At 47.1% G+C, this 18,978-nt stretch overlaps 1 protein-coding gene across 2 annotated transcripts in view; it reads right to left on the minus strand.

Annotated features, from left to right (window-relative positions):
• The window catches only part of arap3 (ArfGAP with RhoGAP domain, ankyrin repeat and PH domain 3), a 46,058-nt gene that overhangs the window by 11,103 nt on the left and 15,977 nt on the right, over positions 1–18,978 (minus strand). For both annotated transcript variants that reach the window (XM_079670488.1, XM_079670487.1), the window contains 6 exons: positions 18,358–18,521; positions 14,950–15,162; positions 12,595–12,700; positions 11,144–11,291; positions 10,977–11,045; positions 10,159–10,233 (listed from right to left, as the gene is read on the minus strand). In XM_079670488.1, the coding sequence (XP_079526614.1) occupies positions 10,159–10,233; positions 10,977–11,045; positions 11,144–11,291; positions 12,595–12,700; positions 14,950–15,162; positions 18,358–18,521 (775 nt within the window). The remainder of the gene's footprint in view (positions 1–10,158; positions 10,234–10,976; positions 11,046–11,143; positions 11,292–12,594; positions 12,701–14,949; positions 15,163–18,357; positions 18,522–18,978) is intronic.

Below are 18,978 nucleotides of genomic sequence, written 5' to 3' on the forward strand. Positions count from 1 at the left end.
TCTTCTGATATAGGAGAGGTAATCACTAGGGCTGTGCACCTTCACTGGTCTCGATTACGATTATCCTGTCAACGATTCGATTCAATTCGATATCCCGATGCATCACGATTCATACCAATGCGTTGCATCCTCAATTTTCTATATTACTGCACATGTCTTATTTTTCATCAATGCATCTCTTTTTATTATTGAGAAAGTGCTAATAACATAAATGTCTTGACATTAATTTATAAACCAAAATAAATGAATTGTATAGGTATAGCCTCCCTATATCTGTGTGTGAAGTTGTTCCATCCTCAAAAACAAAAAGGTAATGCTTCTGCAGTCTAGCTGCAGCTTCTAGCAACAGTCTTCTGTTAAAGAAAGGACACTGAATGTCCTGAATGTGGCCTCACACACAGGACTGGAGTCTGAACACAGCAGACAACAGGAGTATTTACAATAGCTATACAAACAAAAACACTGCATGTGGGCGCACACTTACATTCTCTGTCTTACTGTTACATCAATCCCATGAATGTATGAGATGAAGTTAGCTTCATTATATCTCAGTGATTAAGTGAACAATAAAGTTTCTATCAGGTCACTATCAGCCTGTCACTCATTATTTTCAGGGAGGGGGCGGGGCTTGGAGGAACGGAGAGGAGACGGTGATCGCGGAAGCTTTTTTCCTCCTGCCTTCACAAACTTTACACACGTATATATCGTCTGAAAATTGCAAGAGGACATTCATACTCTGCAATCCAAGACTTCATTAAATCCACCAAGAACCTGACATGATTGTAACGCGATTATGTTTGAAAAACATAAATCCCTGTGTGTCTGAGCCGCAGCGACACGGAGTGATTCAGAGCGGGTCTGCTGTTGGCTCTGGACTGGTGTTCTTGTGTTGGTGGAGAAAGCAGACTGCTCCGTGTGTGGTGCCGCTGTGCCGCTGTGCCGCTGTCACGTCTGTTCCCTGATCTCTGCGTCACCGACCGATTTGATATTAAAGTGACAGAAAAAAAACGTAATAGTAAAGCCGCGGCCGGAAAATCAGGAAGCAACGCTACTACGCTATAATCGATTATCTTCCGTCACTGTATCGATACCGAGTCGTCCACGTCCGCATCGCAATGCATCGTAGAAACGATTATTTTCAACACCCCTAGTAATCACACATCCATGGCCATGAGTCCAGAGGAGGAGAGATGAGGTATCTAGAGATCTGAGTCCAGAGGAGGAGAGATCAGGTATCTAGAGATCTGAGTCCAGAGGAGAGATGAGGTATCTAGAGATCTGAGTCCAGAGGAGAGATGAGGTATCTAGAGATCTGAGTCCAGAGGAGAGATGAGGTATCTAGAGATCTGAGTCCAGAGGAGGAGAGATGAGGTATCTAGAGATCTGAGTCCAGAGGAGAGATGAGGTATCTAGAGATCTGAGTCCAGAGGAGAGATGAGGTATCTAGAGATCTGAGTCCAGAGGAGAGATGAGGTATCTAGAGATCTGAGTCCAGAGGAGGAGAGATGAGGTATCTAGAGATCTGAGTCCAGAGGAGAGATGAGGTATCTAGAGATCTGAGTCCAGAGGAGAGATGAGGTATCTAGAGATCTGAGTCCAGAGGAGAGATGAGGTATCTAGAGATCTGAGTCCAGAGGAGGAGAGATGAGGTATCTAGAGATCTGAGTCCAGAGGAGGAGAGATGAGGTATCTAGAGATCTGAGTCCAGAGGAGGAGAGATGAGGTATCTAGAGATCTGAGTCCAGAGGAGAGATGAGGTATCTCGAGATCTGAGTCCAGAGGAGGAGAGATGAGGTATCTAGAGATCTGAGTCCAGAGGAGAGATGAGGTATCTAGAGATCTGAGTCCAGAGGAGGAGAGATGAGGTATCTAGAGATCTGAGTCCAGAGGAGAGATGAGGTATCTAGAGATCTGAGTCCAGAGGAGTGATGAGGTATCTAGAGATCTGAGTCCAGAGGAGAGATGAGGTATCTAGAGATCTGAGTCCAGAGGAGAGATGAGGTATCTAGAGATCTGAGTCCAGAGGAGAGATGAGGTATCTAGAGATCTGAGTCCAGAGGAGAGATGAGGTATCTAGAGATCTGAGTCCAGAGGAGGAGAGATGAGGTATCTAGAGATCTGAGTCCAGAGGAGAGATGAGGTATCTAGAGATCTGAGTACAGAGGAGAGATGAGGTATCTAGAGATCTGAGTCCAGAGGAGAGATGAGGTATCTAGAGATCTGAGTCCAGAGGAGAGATGAGGTATCTAAAGATCTGAGTCCAGAGGAGAGATGAGGTATCTAGAGATCTGAGTCCAGAGGAGAGATGAGGTATCTAGAGATCTGAGTCCAGAGGAGGAGAGATGAGGTATCTAGAGATCTGAGTCCAGAGGAGAGATGAGGTATCTAGAGATCTGAGTCCAGAGGAGAGATGAGGTATCTAGAGATCTGAGTCCAGAGGAGAGATGAGGTATCTAGAGATCTGAGTCCAGAGGAGAGATGAGGTATCTAGAGATCTGAGTCCAGAGGAGAGATGAGGTATCTAGAGATCTGAGTCCAGAGGAGGAGAGATGAGGTATCTAGAGATCTGAGTCCAGAGGAGGAGAGATGAGGTATCTAGAGATCTGAGTCCAGAGGAGAGATGAGGTATCTAGAGATCTGAGTCCAGAGGAGAGATGAGGTATCTAGAGATCTGAGTCCAGAGGAGAGATGAGGTATCTAGAGATCTGAGTCCAGAGGAGGAGAGATGAGATATCTAGAGATCTGAGTCCAGAGGAGAGATGAGGTATCTAGAGATCTGAGTCCAGAGGAGGAGAAATGAGGTATCTAGAGATCTGAGTCCAGAGGAGAGATGAGGTATCTAGAGATCTGAGTCCAGAGGAGAGATGAGGTATCTAAAGATCTGAGTCCAGAGGAGAGATGAGGTATCTAGAGATCTGAGTCCAGAGGAGAGATGAGGTATCTAGAGATCTGAGTACAGAGGAGAGATGAGGTATCTAGAGATCTGAGTCCAGAGGAGAGATGAGGTATCTAGAGATCGAGTCCAGAGGAGAGATGAGGTATCTAGAGATCTGAGTCCAGAGGAGGAGAGATGAGGTATCTAGAGATCTGAGTCCAGAGGAGAGATGAGGTATCTACAGATCTGAGTCCAGAGGAGGAGAGATGAGGTATCTAGAGATCTGAGTCCAGAGGAGAGATGAGGTATCTAGAGATCTGAGTCCAGAGGAGAGATGAGGTATCTAGAGATCTGAGTCCAGAGGAGAGATTAGGTATCTAGAGATCTGAGTCCAGAGGAGAGATGAGGTATCTAGAGATCTGAGTCCAGAGGAGGAGAGATGAGGTATCTAGAGATCTGAGTCCAGAGGAGAGATGAGGTATCTAGAGATCTGAGTCCAGAAGGAGAGATGAGGTATCTATAGATCTGAGTCCAGAGGAGAGATGAGGTATCTAGAGATCTGAGTCCAGAGGGAGAGATGAGGTATCTAGAGATCTGAGTTCAGATGAGTGATGAGGTATATAGAGATCTGAGTCCAGAAGGAGAGATGAGGTATCTAGAGATCTGAGTCCAGAGGAGGAGAGATGAGGTATCTAGAGATCTGAGTCCAGAGGAGAGATGAGGTATCTAGAGATCTGAGTCCAGAGGAGAGATGAGGTATCTAGAGATCTGAGTCCAGAGGAGAGATGAGGTATCTAGAGATCTGAGTCCAGAGGAGAGATGAGGTATCTAGAGATCTGAGTCGAGAGGAGAGATGAGGTATCTAGAGATCTGAGTCCAGAGGAGGAGAGATGAGGTATCTAGAGATCTGAGTCCAGAGGAGAGATGAGGTATCTAGAGATCTGAGTCCAGAGGAGAGATGAGGTATCTAGAGATCTGAGTCCAGAGGAGGAGAGATGAGGTATCTAGAAATCTGAGTCCAGAGGAGAGATGAGGTATCTAGAGATCTGAGTCCAGAGGAGAGATGAGGTATCTAGAGATCTGAGTCCAGAGGAGGAGAGATGAGGTATCTAGAGATCTGAGTCCAGAGGAGAGATGAGGTATCTAGAGATCTGAGTCCAGAGGAGAGATGAGGTATCTAGAGATCTGAGTCCAGAGGAGGAGAGATGAGGTATCTAGAGATCTGAGTCCAGAGGAGAGATGAGGTATCTAGAGATCTGAGTCCAGAGGAGGAGAGATGAGGTATCTAGAGATCTGAGTCCAGAGGAGAGATGAGGTATCTAAAGATCTGAGTCCAGAGGAGAGATGAGGTATCTAGAGATCTGAGTCCAGAGGAGAGATGAGGTATCTAGAGATCTGAGTCCAGAGGAGAGATGAGGTATCTAGAGATCTGAGTCCAGAGGAGAGATGAGGTATCTAGAGATCTGAGTCCAGAGGAGAGATGAGGTATCTAAAGATCTGAGTCCAGAGGAGGAGAGATGAGGTATCTAGAGATCTGAGTCCAGAGGAGAGATGAGGTATCTAGAGATCTGAGTCCAGAGGAGAGATGAGGTATCTAGAGATCTGAGTCCAGAGGAGGAGAAATGAGGTATCTAGAGATCTGAGTCCAGAGGAGAGATGAGGTATCTAGAGATCTGAGTCCAGAGGAGAGATGAGGTATCTAAAGATCTGAGTCCAGAGGAGAGATGAGGTATCTAGAGATCTGAGTCCAGAGGAGAGATGAGGTATCTAGAGATCTGAGTACAGAGGAGAGATGAGGTATCTAGAGATCTGAGTCCAGAGGAGAGATGAGGTATCTAGAGATCTGAGTCCAGAGGAGAGATGAGGTATCTAGAGATCTGAGTCCAGAGGAGGAGAGATGAGGTATCTAGAGATCTGAGTCCAGAGGAGAGATGAGGTATCTACAGATCTGAGTCCAGAGGAGGAGAGATGAGGTATCTAGAGATCTGAGTCCAGAGGAGAGATGAGGTATCTAGAGATCTGAGTCCAGAGGAGAGATGAGGTATCTAGAGATCTGAGTCCAGAGGAGAGATTAGGTATCTAGAGATCTGAGTCCAGAGGAGAGATGAGGTATCTAGAGATCTGAGTCCAGAGGAGGAGAGATGAGGTATCTAGAGATCTGAGTCCAGAGGAGAGATGAGGTATCTAGAGATCTGAGTCCAGAAGGAGAGATGAGGTATCTATAGATCTGAGTCCAGAGGAGAGATGAGGTATCTAGAGATCTGAGTCCAGAGGGAGAGATGAGGTATCTAGAGATCTGAGTTCAGATGAGTGATGAGGTATATAGAGATCTGAGTCCAGAAGGAGAGATGAGGTATCTAGAGATCTGAGTCCAGAGGAGGAGAGATGAGGTATCTAGAGATCTGAGTCCAGAGGAGAGATGAGGTATCTAGAGATCTGAGTCCAGAGGAGAGATGAGGTATCTAGAGATCTGAGTCCAGAGGAGAGATGAGGTATCTAGAGATCTGAGTCGAGAGGAGAGATGAGGTATCTAGAGATCTGAGTCCAGAGGAGGAGAGATGAGGTATCTAGAAATCTGAGTCCAGAGGAGAGATGAGGTATCTAGAGATCTGAGTCCAGAGGAGAGATGAGGTATCTAGAGATCTGAGTCCAGAGGAGGAGAGATGAGGTATCTAGAGATCTGAGTCCAGAGGAGAGATGAGGTATCTAGAGATCTGAGTCCAGAGGAGGAGAGATGAGGTATCTAGAGATCTGAGTCCAGAGGAGAGATGAGGTATCTAAAGATCTGAGTCCAGAGGAGAGATGAGGTATCTAGAGATCTGAGTCCAGAGGAGAGATGAGGTATCTAGAGATCTGAGTCCAGAGGAGAGACGAGGTATCTAGAGATCTGAGTCCAGAGGAGAGATGAGGTATCTAGAGATCTGAGTCCAGAGGAGAGATGAGGTATCTAGAGATCTGAGTCCAGAGGAGAGATGAGGTATCTAGAGATCTGAGTCCAGAGGAGTGATGAGGTATCTAGAGATCTGAGTCCAGAGGAGAGATGAGGTATCTAGAGATCTGAGTCCAGAGGAGAGATGAGGTATCTAGAGATCTGAGTCCAGAGGAGAGATGAGGTATCTAGAGATCTGAGTCCAGAGGAGAGATGAGGTATCTAGAGATCTGAGTCCAGAGGAGGAGAGATGAGGTATCTAGAGATCTGAGTCCAGAGGAGAGATGAGGTATCTAGAGATCTGAGTCCAGAGGAGAGATGAGGTATCTAGAGATCTGAGTCCAGAGGAGAGATGAGGTATCTAGAGATCTGAGTCCAGAGGAGGAGAGATGAGGTATCTAGAGATCTGAGTCCAGAGGAGAGATGAGGTATCTAGAGATCTGAGTCCAGAGGAGAGATGAGGTATCTAGAGATCTGAGTCCAGAGGAGAGAGGAGGTATCTAGAGATCTGAGTCCAGAGGAGGAGAGATGAGGTATCTAGAGATCTGAGTCCAGAGGAGGAGAGATGAGGTATCTAGAGATCTGAGTCCAGAGGAGAGATGAGGTATCTAGAGATCTGAGTCCAGAGGAGAGATGAGGTATCTAGAGATCTGAGTCCAGAGGAGAGATGAGGTATCTAGAGATCTGAGTCCAGAGGAGGAGAGATGAGGTATCTAGAGATCTGAGTCCAGAGGAGAGATGAGGTATCTAGAGATCTGAGTCCAGAGGAGAGATGAGGTATCTAGAGATCTGAGTCCAGAGGAGAGATGAGGTATCTAGAGATCTGAGTCCAGAGGAGGAGAGATGAGGTATCTAGAGATCTGAGTCCAGAGGAGAGATGAGGTATCTAGAGATCTGAGTCCAGAGGAGAGATGAGGTATCTAGAGATCTGAGTCCAGAGGAGGAGAGATGAGGTATCTAGAGATCTGAGTCCAGAGGAGGAGAGATGAGGTATCTAGAGATCTGAGTCCAGAGGAGAGATGAGGTATCTAGAGATCTGAGTCCAGAGGAGAGATGAGGTATCTAGAGATCTGAGTCCAGAGGAGAGATGAGGTATCTAGAGATCTGAGTCCAGAGGAGAGATGAGGTATCTAGAGATCTGAGTCCAGAGGAGAGATGAGGTATCTAGAGATCTGAGTCCAGAGGAGAGATGAGGTATCTAAAGATCTGAGTCCAGAGGAGAGATGAGGTATCTAGAGATCTGAGTCCAGAGGAGGAGATGAGGTATCTAGAGATCTGAGTCCAGAGGAGAGATGAGGTATCTAGAGATCTGAGTCCAGAGGAGAGATGAGGTATCTAGAGATCTGAGTCCAGAGGAGAGATGAGGTATCTAGAGATCTGAGTCCAGAGGAGAGATGAGGTATCTAGAGATCTGAGTCCAGAGGAGAGATGATGTATCTAGAGATCTGAGTCCAGAGGAGAGATGAGGTATCTAGAGATCTGAGTACAGAGGAGAGATGAGGTATCTAGAGATCTGAGTCCAGAGGAGAGATGAGGTATCTAGAGATCTGAGTCCAGAGGAGAGATGAGGTATCTAGAGATCTGAGTCCAGAGGAGAGATGAGGTATCTAGAGATCTGAGTCCAGAGGAGAGATGAGGTATCTAGAGATCTGAGTCCAGAGGAGGAGAGATGAGGTATCTAGAGATCTGAGTCCAGAGGAGAGATGAGGTATCTAGAGATCTGAGTCCAGAGGAGAGATGAGGTATCTAAAGATCTGAGTCCAGAGGAGGAGAGATGAGGTATCTAGAGATCTGAGTCCAGAGGAGAGATGAGGTATCTAGAGATCTGAGTCCAGAGGAGGAGAGATGAGGTATCTAGAGATCTGAGTCCAGAGGAGAGATGAGGTATCTAGAGATCTGAGTCCAGAGGAGAGATGAGGTATCTAGAGATCTGAGTCCAGAGGAGAGATGCGGTATCTAGAGATCTGAGTCCAGAGGAGAGGTGAGGTATCTAGAGATCTGAGTCCAGAGGAGAGATGAGGTATCTAGAGATCTGAGTCCAGAGGAGAGATGAGGTATCTAGAGATCTGAGTCCAGAGGGAGAGATGAGGTATCTAAAGATCTGAGTCCAGAGGAGAGATGAGGTATCTAGAGATCTGAGTCCAGAGGAGAGATGAGGTATCTAGAGATCTGAGTCCAGAGGAGTGATGAGGTATCTAGAGATCTGAGTCCAGAGGAGAGATGAGGTATCTAGAGATCTGAGTCCAGAGGAGAGATGAGGTATCTAGAGATCTGAGTCCAGAGGAGAGATGAGGTATCTAGAGATCTGAGTCCAGAGGAGAGATGAGGTATCTAGAGATCTGAGTCCAGAGGAGGAGAGATGAGGTATCTAGAGATCTGAGTCCAGAGGAGTGATGAGGTATCTAGAGATCTGAGTCCAGAGGAGAGATGAGGTATCTAGAGATCTGAGTCCAGAGGAGAGATGAGGTATCTAGAGATCTGAGTCCAGAGGAGAGATGAGGTATCTAGAGATCTGAGTCCAGAGGAGAGATGAGGTATCTAGAGATCTGAGTCCAGAGGAGAGATGAGGTATCTAGAGATCTGAGTCCAGAGGAGAGATGAGGTATCTAGAGATCTGAGTCCAGAGGAGAGATGAGGTATCTAGAGATCTGAGTCCAGAGGAGGAGAGATGAGGTATCTAGAGATCTGAGTCCAGAGGAGAGATGAGGTATCTAGAGATCTGAGTCCAGAGGAGGAGAGATGAGGTATCTAGAGATCTGAGTCCAGAGGAGAGATGCGGTATCTAGAGATCTGAGTCCAGAGGAGAGATGAGGTATCTAGAGATCTGAGTCCAGAGGAGGAGAGATGAGGTATCTAGAGATCTGAGTCCAGAGGAGAGATGAGGTATCTAGAGATCTGAGTCCAGAGGAGAGATGAGGTATCTAGAGATCTGAGTCCAGAGGAGAGATGAGGTATCTAGAGATCTGAGTCCAGAGGAGGAGAGATGAGGTATCTCGAGATCTGAGTCCAGAGGAGGAGAGATGAGGTATCTAGAGATCTGAGTCCAGAGGAGAGATAAGGTATCTAGAGATCTGAGTCCAGCGGGCTGCTTGTGTTTCTGTTCATCAGGACATCATATGACCAGCAGATCCAGGGTGAACGCTCTACGTTAGTCAGTGGACGTCCAACAACATGCACACTAACTTATATTGCAGCTATAGGCTATACTTTGGTTTAAATTGCGTGAATAAACTAGCTAGAGAGCTAAAGTTAATTACATTCATCCAATGTCAGAAGGATTACCTTTTAACAAACGTTGTAATTATTTTCTGTCATTTCAATTTGAGTAAAACAATGGAGATATAACATTGTATTGTTTTCTTTTTACACTGGCTCAGATATAATGAAAAGACTACGTCAGTCGAAGCTCAGCTTTGGTAAGGAAGAGACAGGACAGGCAGAGAGAAAGAGAGAGAGAGAGAAAGTGATGGAAGTCAGGGAGGAACTTCAGGTACAGTCACACAAAAGAATGCAGGCTTAATAACCCCATCCATCCATCTATCTATCTATCTATCTATCTATCCATCTATCCATCTATCTATCTATCTATCTATCTATCTATCTATCTATCTATCTATCTATCTATAACATTAGTCTTCATTTACAATAGGCATAATTTTAAAACAACATACATCTATTGCCGTTATGATGTCACAATAGCATACAATTGTATAAAACACCATTTGCTCACATCTTTTTTATGTTTTGAGAATCAAACAAAACAGATTTATATAAATAAATGCAAACAAACAAGTGAAATGAACTAAATTGCTGAATTGCTTTTAATTCACTGGCAGGAGCGACAAGTGAGGAGGAGCAAAAAGTGAACAACGAGGGAGAGATTGAACAAAGAAAGAGGAGAGGACAGAGAGAGTAAAGAAGATGGAAGAGAGGCTGCAGGTTATGGAAAGGAGAGAGACGTGGAAAATGAATTTTGACAATGTTGTGATCATTTTAGCCTCTTCTGCATGTCCAGATCATTAATAGCAACAATCAACTGATTCTTATGCATTACACTTTCAAAAATAATTTATGCTGCAGCCCACTGACATGGTTTGAAATCAATATATTATCCAATTTGTGACCCCCCACAGGACTTAAAAAGCACCTAACTAGATCATGAAAATCCCCAAAATCTGGGGGGGTACCCCCCGAACCCCCCTAGCATGTTTGGACCTCGGTATTTTGGAAATCCTGGATACGGCCCTGCACACATCCTGTCATGTTCTCAGCTACAGTTGGGATACCTTTGATAGCATGTTACTCTCATGTTGGAACATAATGACCATCATTCATCAGCAGCCAGCAGGCGTACCTTGAGGGTGATGCAGCAGTCGGGGTTCTTCCTCTCCAGGTAAACCTCGATGATGAGATCTCCAGCCTGAGACAGCTGCTCGCAGAAACAATCCCCGTCAAACTTTATTAATATTAAACTCCATTAACTCTCTCCTCGAACTTTATTAATAATAAATTATCTTTCTACTCACAAAAAATTATTTACTCTCGCAGTCCTTCAACATTTGTAATCGGTTTACCCGTGGGGGATTAGGGCCAAACATGAATCTGTTTGAGATCTGACTATGAGTTCAATATAAACTGACTGACATTTATTTTGACTTTTTTTTCAGAATTTTGACTTTATCTCAAAATCTGATCTTTCTTTTTTCCTACCTAGACCTAAAATTGAAATTCCCTTTCGGTCAGATCTCAAAACATTTCTCACGACCTAATCCTCTTTCGTAATCCAAACAACATTTATCAACACATTTTTACTAATGTATTCAAAACTGATCATAAATGTATTTATAACTACCTTATTAAAATGAGCTCAATTCAAACTGATTATCAGATAATGATTCATTTATTAGGGACTAGTTTCTAAATATTTACATTATAATTAGCAACTTGTGACTTATGCTAAATTATAACACCATAATTACAAAATGGATTAGTGATTGAAAACCATCCTTTAACTTACATATAACAAATGTATCATCAGTGTATTACTAATGTATAAATGACTTTAACAGACTTACTAGGAAATTATTACAACTCTTGTTTAAATTAAGATATAACAGCTAACTCACTCATAACTCATTATTAAATGTGGTTTTATATATTAATATCAGGCACCTGCGTGTCCTTCCAGGTGGTGATGAGGCTGACCTCCAGCTCGATTTGCGTCTGATGCTCCTCGTCGATCTGAAACAGGAGCAGTGTTCACGCCACCTTCACATTACAAAGTGTTGGAAAGACAACACAGGTTCAGGTTTCAGGACAAAGAGGAGGGTCGTACTCACATCGAAGACGTGCAGGTAGTTGTCGATCAGATCCTCCACGATCTTCACCTCGTGCTCGCCCTTCCCGTGGGTCTGGAACAGGCTGGGGGCGAACAGCAGCGACAGGTTCTTGGTGCACATCTGGTTCAGATCGGCACACTTCTGGACCCTGGAACCGGATCGAAGAAGAACCGTGAATCCATTGCAGTGTTTTCAGAAGCTCAGCTGGTAGCTTTATTAGAAGGAGACGATGATACGATACGGCTCGATGATACGCTACGGCTCGATGATACGCTACGGCTCGATGATACGCTACGGTTTGATGATACGGTACGGCTCGATGATACGCTACGGCTCGATGATACGCTACGGCTCGATGATACGGTACGGCTCGATGATACGGTACGGCACGATGATACGGTACGGCACTATGATACGGTACGGCTCGATGATACGGTATGGCTCGATGATACGGTACGGCTCGATGATACGCTACGGCACGATGATACGGTACGGCACGATGATATGGTACGGCTCGATGATACGCTACGGCACGATGATACGGTACGGCTCGATGATACGGTACGGCTCGATGATACACTACGGCTCGATGATACGGTACGGCTCGATGATACGGTACGGCTCGATGATACGCTACGGCTCGATGATACGGTACGGCTCGATGATACGGTACGGCTCGATGATACGGTACGGCTCGATGATACGGTACGGCTCGATGATACGGTACGGCTCGATGATACGCTACGGCACGATGATACGGTACGGCACGATGATACGCTACGGCTCGATGATACGGTACGGCTCGATGATACGGTACGGCTCGATGATACGGTACGGCACGATGATACGCTACGGCTCGATGACACGGTACTGCTCGATGATACGGTACGATTAGATAATACGGTACGATTAGATAATACGGTACGATTAGATAATACGGTACAGCACGATATGATAGAATGCCTTACAAAACGATGATACGCTACGGTAATGTGCGGTACTGTATGATATTATAATACGATACGTTGCGGTACGGTACGGTATGGTTCAATGATACGAGACGGTACAATATGATACGATTATACGTTAAGGTACGGAACGATTTGATAGAGTTATACGGTGAGACGGTACAGTACGATTTAACGGTAGAAGAAGATAATACATGATAAAATGATACTAAACAAAACGGTAAGAAACTATAAGATCAGGTCTGAAATGTTTCTCCATGTAACATCAACGAGGACCGATATTAAGACAGGAAACAGGAAACGGACATTTAAAATATCATCACAATCACTGAAGAAGAAATGATGAAGACCCTCTAACATCAGACCTGGGATTTAGCTCTGGATTTCATTTAGGATTGACTTCAGTCTAACTTTATTGAATCGTGGGACCCTGTATCTCCCATTCATCATGAGAGTGTGTGATGGAGTCCTCAGGGAGCTCACCTGTACAGGTGACTGATGAGCGCAGCCAGGGTAGTCCTGTTGACCCGGGGCAGGGTCCGGATTATCTCCTTGTAACGGTCCAGCCTCGCTCTCTTCTGGGGGATTCCTGAGGGCACATACACAAATCAGAATTCACCTATTCACATCCTGTCCTGAATATCACTCACAGGATCTTTAACTTTAAGGTGGTCTGCATGTCAGGGTTGAACCAGGTCACTTTAAGGTGGTCTGCATGTCAGGGTGGACCCAGGTAACTTTAAGGTGGTCTGCATGTCAGGGTGGAACCAGGTCACTTTAAGGTGGTCTGCATGTCAGCGTGGAACCAGGTCACTTTAAGGTGGTCTGCATGTCAGAGTGGAACCAGGTCACTTCAAGGTGGTCTGCATGTCAGGGTGGAACCAGGTCACTTTAAGGTGGTCTGCATGTCAGGGTGGAACCAGGTCACTTTAAGGTGGTCTGCATGTCAGAGTGGAACCAGGTCACTTTAAGGTGGTCTGCATGTCAGAGTGGAACCAGGTCACTTTAAGGTGGTCTGCATGTCAGGGTGGACCCAGGTAACTTTAAGGTGGTCTGCATGTCAGGGTGGACCCAGGCAACTTTAGGTTGGTCTGCATGTCAGGGTGGACCCAGGTAACTTTAAGGTGGTCTGCATGTCAGGGTGGACCCAGGCAACTTTAGGTTGGTCTGCATGTCAGGGTGGACCCAGGCAACTGTAAGGTGGTCTGCATGTCAGGGTGGAATCAGGTCACCTTAAGGTGGTCTGCATGTCAGGGTGGACCCAGGTAACTTTAAGGTGGTCTGCATGTCAGGGTGGACCCAGGTAACTTTAAGGTGGTCTGCATGTCAGAGTGGAACCAGGTCACTTTAAGGTGGTCTGCATGTCAGAGTGGAACCAGGTCACTTTAAGGTGGTCTGCATGTCAGGGTGGACCCAGGTAACTTTAAGGTGGTCTGCATGTCAGAGTGGAACCAGGTAACTTTAAGGTGGTCTGCATGTCAGGGTGGAACCAGGTCACTTTAAGGTGGTCTGCATGTCAGAGTGGAACCAGGTCACTTTAAGGTGGTCTGCATGTCAGGGTGGAACCAGGTCACTTTAAGGTGGTCTGCATGTCAGAGTGGACCCAGGTAACTTTAAGGTGGTCTGCATGTCAGAGTGGACCCAGGTCACTTTAAGGTGGTCTGCATGTCAGGGTGGAACCAGGTCACTTTAAGGTGGTCTGCATGTTAGAGTGGAACCAGGTAACTTTAAGGTGGTCTGCATGTCAGAGTGGAACCAGGTCACTTTAAGGTGGTCTGCATGTCAGGGTGGAACCAGGTCACTTTAAGGTGGTCTGCATGTCAGGGTGGAACCAGGTCACTTTAAGGTGGTCTGCATGTCAGGGTGGAACCAGGTCACTTTAAGGTGGTCTGCATGTCAGGGTGGAACCAGGTCACTTTAAGGTGGTCTGCATGTCAGGGTGGACCCAGGTAACTTTAAGGTGGTCTGCATGTCAGTGTGGAACCAGGTAACTTTAAGGTGGTCTGCATGTCAGGGTGGAACCAGGTCACTTTAAGGTGGTCTGCATGTCAGGGTGGAACCAGGTCACTTTAAGGTGGTCTGCATGTCAGTGTGGAACCAGGTAACTTTAAGGTGGTCTGCATGTCAGAGTGGAACCAGGTCACTTTAAGGTGGTCTGCATGTCAGAGTGGAACCAGGTCACTTTAAGGTGGTCTGCATGTCAGAGTGGAACCAGGTAACTTTAAGGTGGTCTGCATGTCAGAGTGGAACCAGGTCACTTTAAGGTGGTCTGCATGTCAGAGTGGAACCAGGTAACTTTAAGGTGGTCTGCATGTCAGAGTGGAACCAGGTCACTTTAAGGTGGTCTGCATGTCAGAGTGGAACCAGGTCACTTTAAGGTGGTCTGCATGTCAGGGTGGAACCAGGTCACTTTAAGGTGGTCTGCATGTCAGGGTGGACCCAGGTCACTTTAAGGTGGTCTGCATGTCAGGGTGGAACCAGGTCACTTTAAGGTGGTCTGCATGTCAGCGTGGAACCAGGTCACTTTAAGGTGGTCTGCATGTCAGGGTGGACCCAGGTAACTTTAAGGTGATCTGCATGTCAGGGTGGAACCAGGTCACTTTAAGGTGGTCTGCATGTCAGGGTGGAACCAGGTCACTTTAAGGTGGTCTGCATGTCAGCGTGGAACCAGGTCACTTTAAGGTGGTCTGCATGTCAGGGTGGAACCAGGTCACTTTAAGGTGGTCTGCATGTCAGGGTGGACCCAGGTCACTTTAAGGTGGTCTGCATGTCAGGGTGGAACCAGGTCACTTTAAGGTGGTCTGCATGTCAGGGTGGACCCAGGTGTATTTGACTCACTGGCGGCATTCTGCCACAGCGGGTGGAGGTCGGCCATGAAGACGGGGTCGTCCACCTCCCTGAAGAACCTCTTCAGGACGTCTGTCACGTCCTCGATGAAGTGGTCTCCGATGCGCAGCTTCACGTTTCGGGCATCTTTCCGGAACTCGTCCATCAGGAGTTTGATTCTGGTCCTGGAGCCGTTCTTCCTGTAGATCCCCTCGTGACCCAGCCCTGCGGAGACAGAGCTGCTGATTCAGCGTTACGGGTAAAGGACACTTCACAGAGAGACATATATGTGATAGACGCATTCAAGGGTGTAACTTTGGTTTGAGAAGTGGGGGGGACACAAAACAGGGGGTCCTACACAATGAAACATTGTTCTGCATTTAATTCCATTTCCTGCCGTTCTACAAATATATCAGGGACTATGGTGTTAAAAGATCCAAGAAAGATGTGTAGTATATATAATGAGTGTGCACTTATCTAGTTATCCATGTGAACCTGTTTTATTTGTGATGACCTCACCTCCTCTAGGGGGGTCCGGGGGCATGCACCCCGGGAAGATTTTTTTCTTTAAATTGAAGTTAAAGCATCCATCTGGTGCACTTTGAGGGCAACATGAAGAGATGTATGGATACAGCTCTCAACACTCAGAGGAAACAGAACTGTAAATATTTCAATAATCAAAAAGCCATTAGAATATGCTCAGAACCAATCACACATCATTGATAAACTCCTCTCCTATCTTCATCTTACCTAGTCTGCATTCTTTCTTTTTATTTATGCATATTTTAATAATCACTCCCCTTTCAAACTGTGTTTTTTATTTTTTACTGACATTGGAATTATTTCTTATCTTATTTTGAACAACTATATTAAATAGATGGAAATATTTGTTTACAAAGATGACCAAACCGTTTGAGACCCACTGAGATAACTTAGACTAAAGTTTACAATCTAATCTCAGAGTCCTTTACCAACCTGCTGACGTTATCTCAGCCTCTCAGCCCCACAGGTGAGGACTCTCCCTCTCCTTACTGTTGAAACAGCTTCTAATCTCCTTTAGCTCCGAGCTAGCACCAGATGCTAGCAACTCTCTCTCTCTCTCTCTCTCTCTCTCTCTCTCTCTCTCTCTCGCTCGCTCGCTCGCTCTCTCTCTCGCTCTCTCTCTCGCTCTCTCTCTCTCTCTCTCTCTCTCTCTCTCTATCTCTCTCTCTCTCTCTCTCTCTCTCTCTCTCTCTCTCGCTCTCTCTCTCTCTATCTCTCTCTCTCTCTCTCTATCTCTCTCTCTCTCTCTCTCTCTCTCTCTCGCTCGCTCGCTCTCTCTCTCGCTCTCTCTCTCTCTCTCTCTCTCTCTCTCTCACAGATGCTCCTCCGTTAGGCGTTATTTCTCCAAGTTATGTTTGTGTGTGCACTGAGGAGTCTCAAACAGGCCTTTGTTCCATCATTTTAAGATTGGAATATTAAATCCTCATCCATGATACCAGAGGTAACATTTTGATTTATGGTATTATTTTCACATATTTCTCTCCTTTCTCTCTTCTGCCAACGGTGTCGCAGTTTCTCATCTCTCCGTCTCCGTGCGTACGCATGCGTCAGAGTGTTGAGGACACGGGTCAGAGTGTTGAGGACGTGGGTCAGAGTGGAGGACACGGGTCAGAGAGTGGAGGACACGGGTCAGAGTGTGGAGGACACGGGTCAGAGTGTGGAGGACACGGGTCAGAGTGTGGAGGACACGGGTCAGAGTGGAGGGCACGGGTCAGGGAGTGGAGGACACGGGTCAGGGAGTGGAGGACACGGGTCAGAGTGTGGAGGACGTGGGTCAGAGTGTGGAGGACACGGGTCAGGGAGTGGAGGACACGGGTCAGAGTGGAGGGCACGGGTCAGGGAGTGGAGGACAAGGGTCAGAGTGGAGGACACGGGTCAGAGTGTTGAGGACACGGGTCAGAGTGTTGAGGACGTGGGTCAGAGTGGAGGACACGGGTCAGAGTGTTGAGGACGTGGGTCAGAGTGTGGAGGACGTGGGTCAGAGTGTGGAGGACACGGGTCAGAGAGTGGAGGACACGGGTCAGAGTGTGGAGGACACGGGTCAGAGTGTGGAGGACGTGGGTCAGAGTGTGGAGGACACGGGTCAGAGTGTGGAGGACACGGGTCAGAGTGTGGAGGACACGGGTCAGAGTGTGGAGGACGTGGGTCAGAGTGTGGAGGACACGGGTCAGAGTGGAGGGCACGGGTCAGGGAGTGGAGGACACGGGTCAGAGTGGAGGGCACGGGTCAGGGAGTGGAGGACACGGGTCAGAGTGGAGGACACGGGTCAGAGTGTGGAGGACACGGGTCAGAGTGTGGAGGACGTGGGTCAGAGTGTGGAGGACACGGGTCAGAGTGGAGGGCACGGGTCAGAGTGTGGAGGACGTGGGTCAGAGTGTGGAGGACACGGGTCAGAGTGGAGGGCACGGGTCAGAGTGTGGAGGACGTGGGTCAGAGTGGAGGACACGTTCAGAGGGTGGAGGACGTGGGTCAGAGTGGAGGACACGGGTCAGAGTGTGGAGGACGTGGGTCAGAGTGGAGGACACGGGTCAGAGTGTTGAGGACGTGGGTCAGAGTGGAGGACGTGGGTCAGAGTGGAGGACACGGGTCAGAGTGTGGAGGACGTGGGTCAGAGTGGAGGACGTGGGTCAGAGTGGAGGACACGGGTCAGAGTGGAGGACACGGGTCAGAGTGTGGAGGACAAGGGTCAGAGTGTTGAGGACGTGGGTCAGAGTGGAGGACGTGGGTCAGAGTGGAGGACACGGGTCAGAGTGTTGAGGACGTGGGTCAGAGTGGAGGACGTGGGTCAGAGTGGAGGACAGGGGTCAGAGTGTGGAGGACAAGGGTCAGAGTGTTGAGGACGTGGGTCAGAGTGGAGGACGTGGGTCAGAGTGGAGGACACGGGTCAGAGTGTCCGTGGAGGACACGGGTCAGAGTGGAGGACGTGGGTCAGAGTGTGGAGGACACGGGTCAGAGTGTCCGTGGAGGACACGGGTCAGAGTGGAGGACGTGGGTCAGAGTGTGGAGGACACGGGTCAGAGTGTGGAGGACACGGGTCAGAGTGTCCGTGGAGGACACGGGTCAGAGTGTCCGTGGAGGACACGGGTCAGAGTGTCCGTGGAGGACCACACATTATCCCTTGAAGTTTGTTTTTTATAATCTGCAAAGTTTGCTTAGAAATTGGCATACGCCATCTTTTGAGCGTAAACCACATTTATAAATGAGGCCCCTGAGCAGCTTCAGTGGTAGCTTAGCCCTGATAGATCCAAAGTTATTCCTGCATCCGTTTAATTAAACTTCAAACCATGCTTTGTGGTTATCCCAGGGAACAGGAGTGCCTCAGCCCTTGGTGAGAGGATGAGGTTCTGTGTGGTGCCCCACCAGGTGCTCTCTGCTCACCGTACTGCGTGATGAAGGCCAGGCAGCTGTCCACGATGATGGGGATGTCGTTCCTGCTCAGCTGCTGCTCCCTCAGCGCGTTTCCTTCCCCGCCCGCCGCCCGCTGGATGTCCGAGAACCAGAGAGAGAAGTCTGAGCGCCCGACGCCCTGCAGGTGGAGCGTCCTGACGGAGACACGAAACACCGTCACAACCAGCAGAGTCTAACTATTGCTAAAGGTGCAAGTTGCCATGCAGTTAGCATCCGGCAGTTTCTTTTTTTTAATTGTTGACTTTTTTTTATATTTTGACATTTTTGTGGACTTTTCTTAACAATCTTGCCATTTTCTTTACTATGACATTTTCTCAGAATCTTTACTTTTATTTCCGAAAATCTGATCTTTCTATTTTTATCAGAATCTTTCATTATTTTCATTTCCTAAAAATTCAGACTTTTTTTCCCAATTTCACAAAACAAGTGTCCGCGTGTAGATTTGGTTTGCAGGTTAAAGACCAGAAGGGATCCATGGTGACACACGACAGTTAACAGAAGTACTTAAGAAATACATTTAGAAAGAACAAACTAAGCAATCCAGAAGGTACATTAATAAATAATTGTTCCATCTATTCATCTTTTTAAAGA

This window comes from Notothenia rossii, assembly GCF_949606895.1.
Source record: "Notothenia rossii genome assembly, chromosome: 3".
NCBI classification, from domain to species: domain Eukaryota; kingdom Metazoa; phylum Chordata; class Actinopteri; order Perciformes; family Nototheniidae; genus Notothenia; species Notothenia rossii.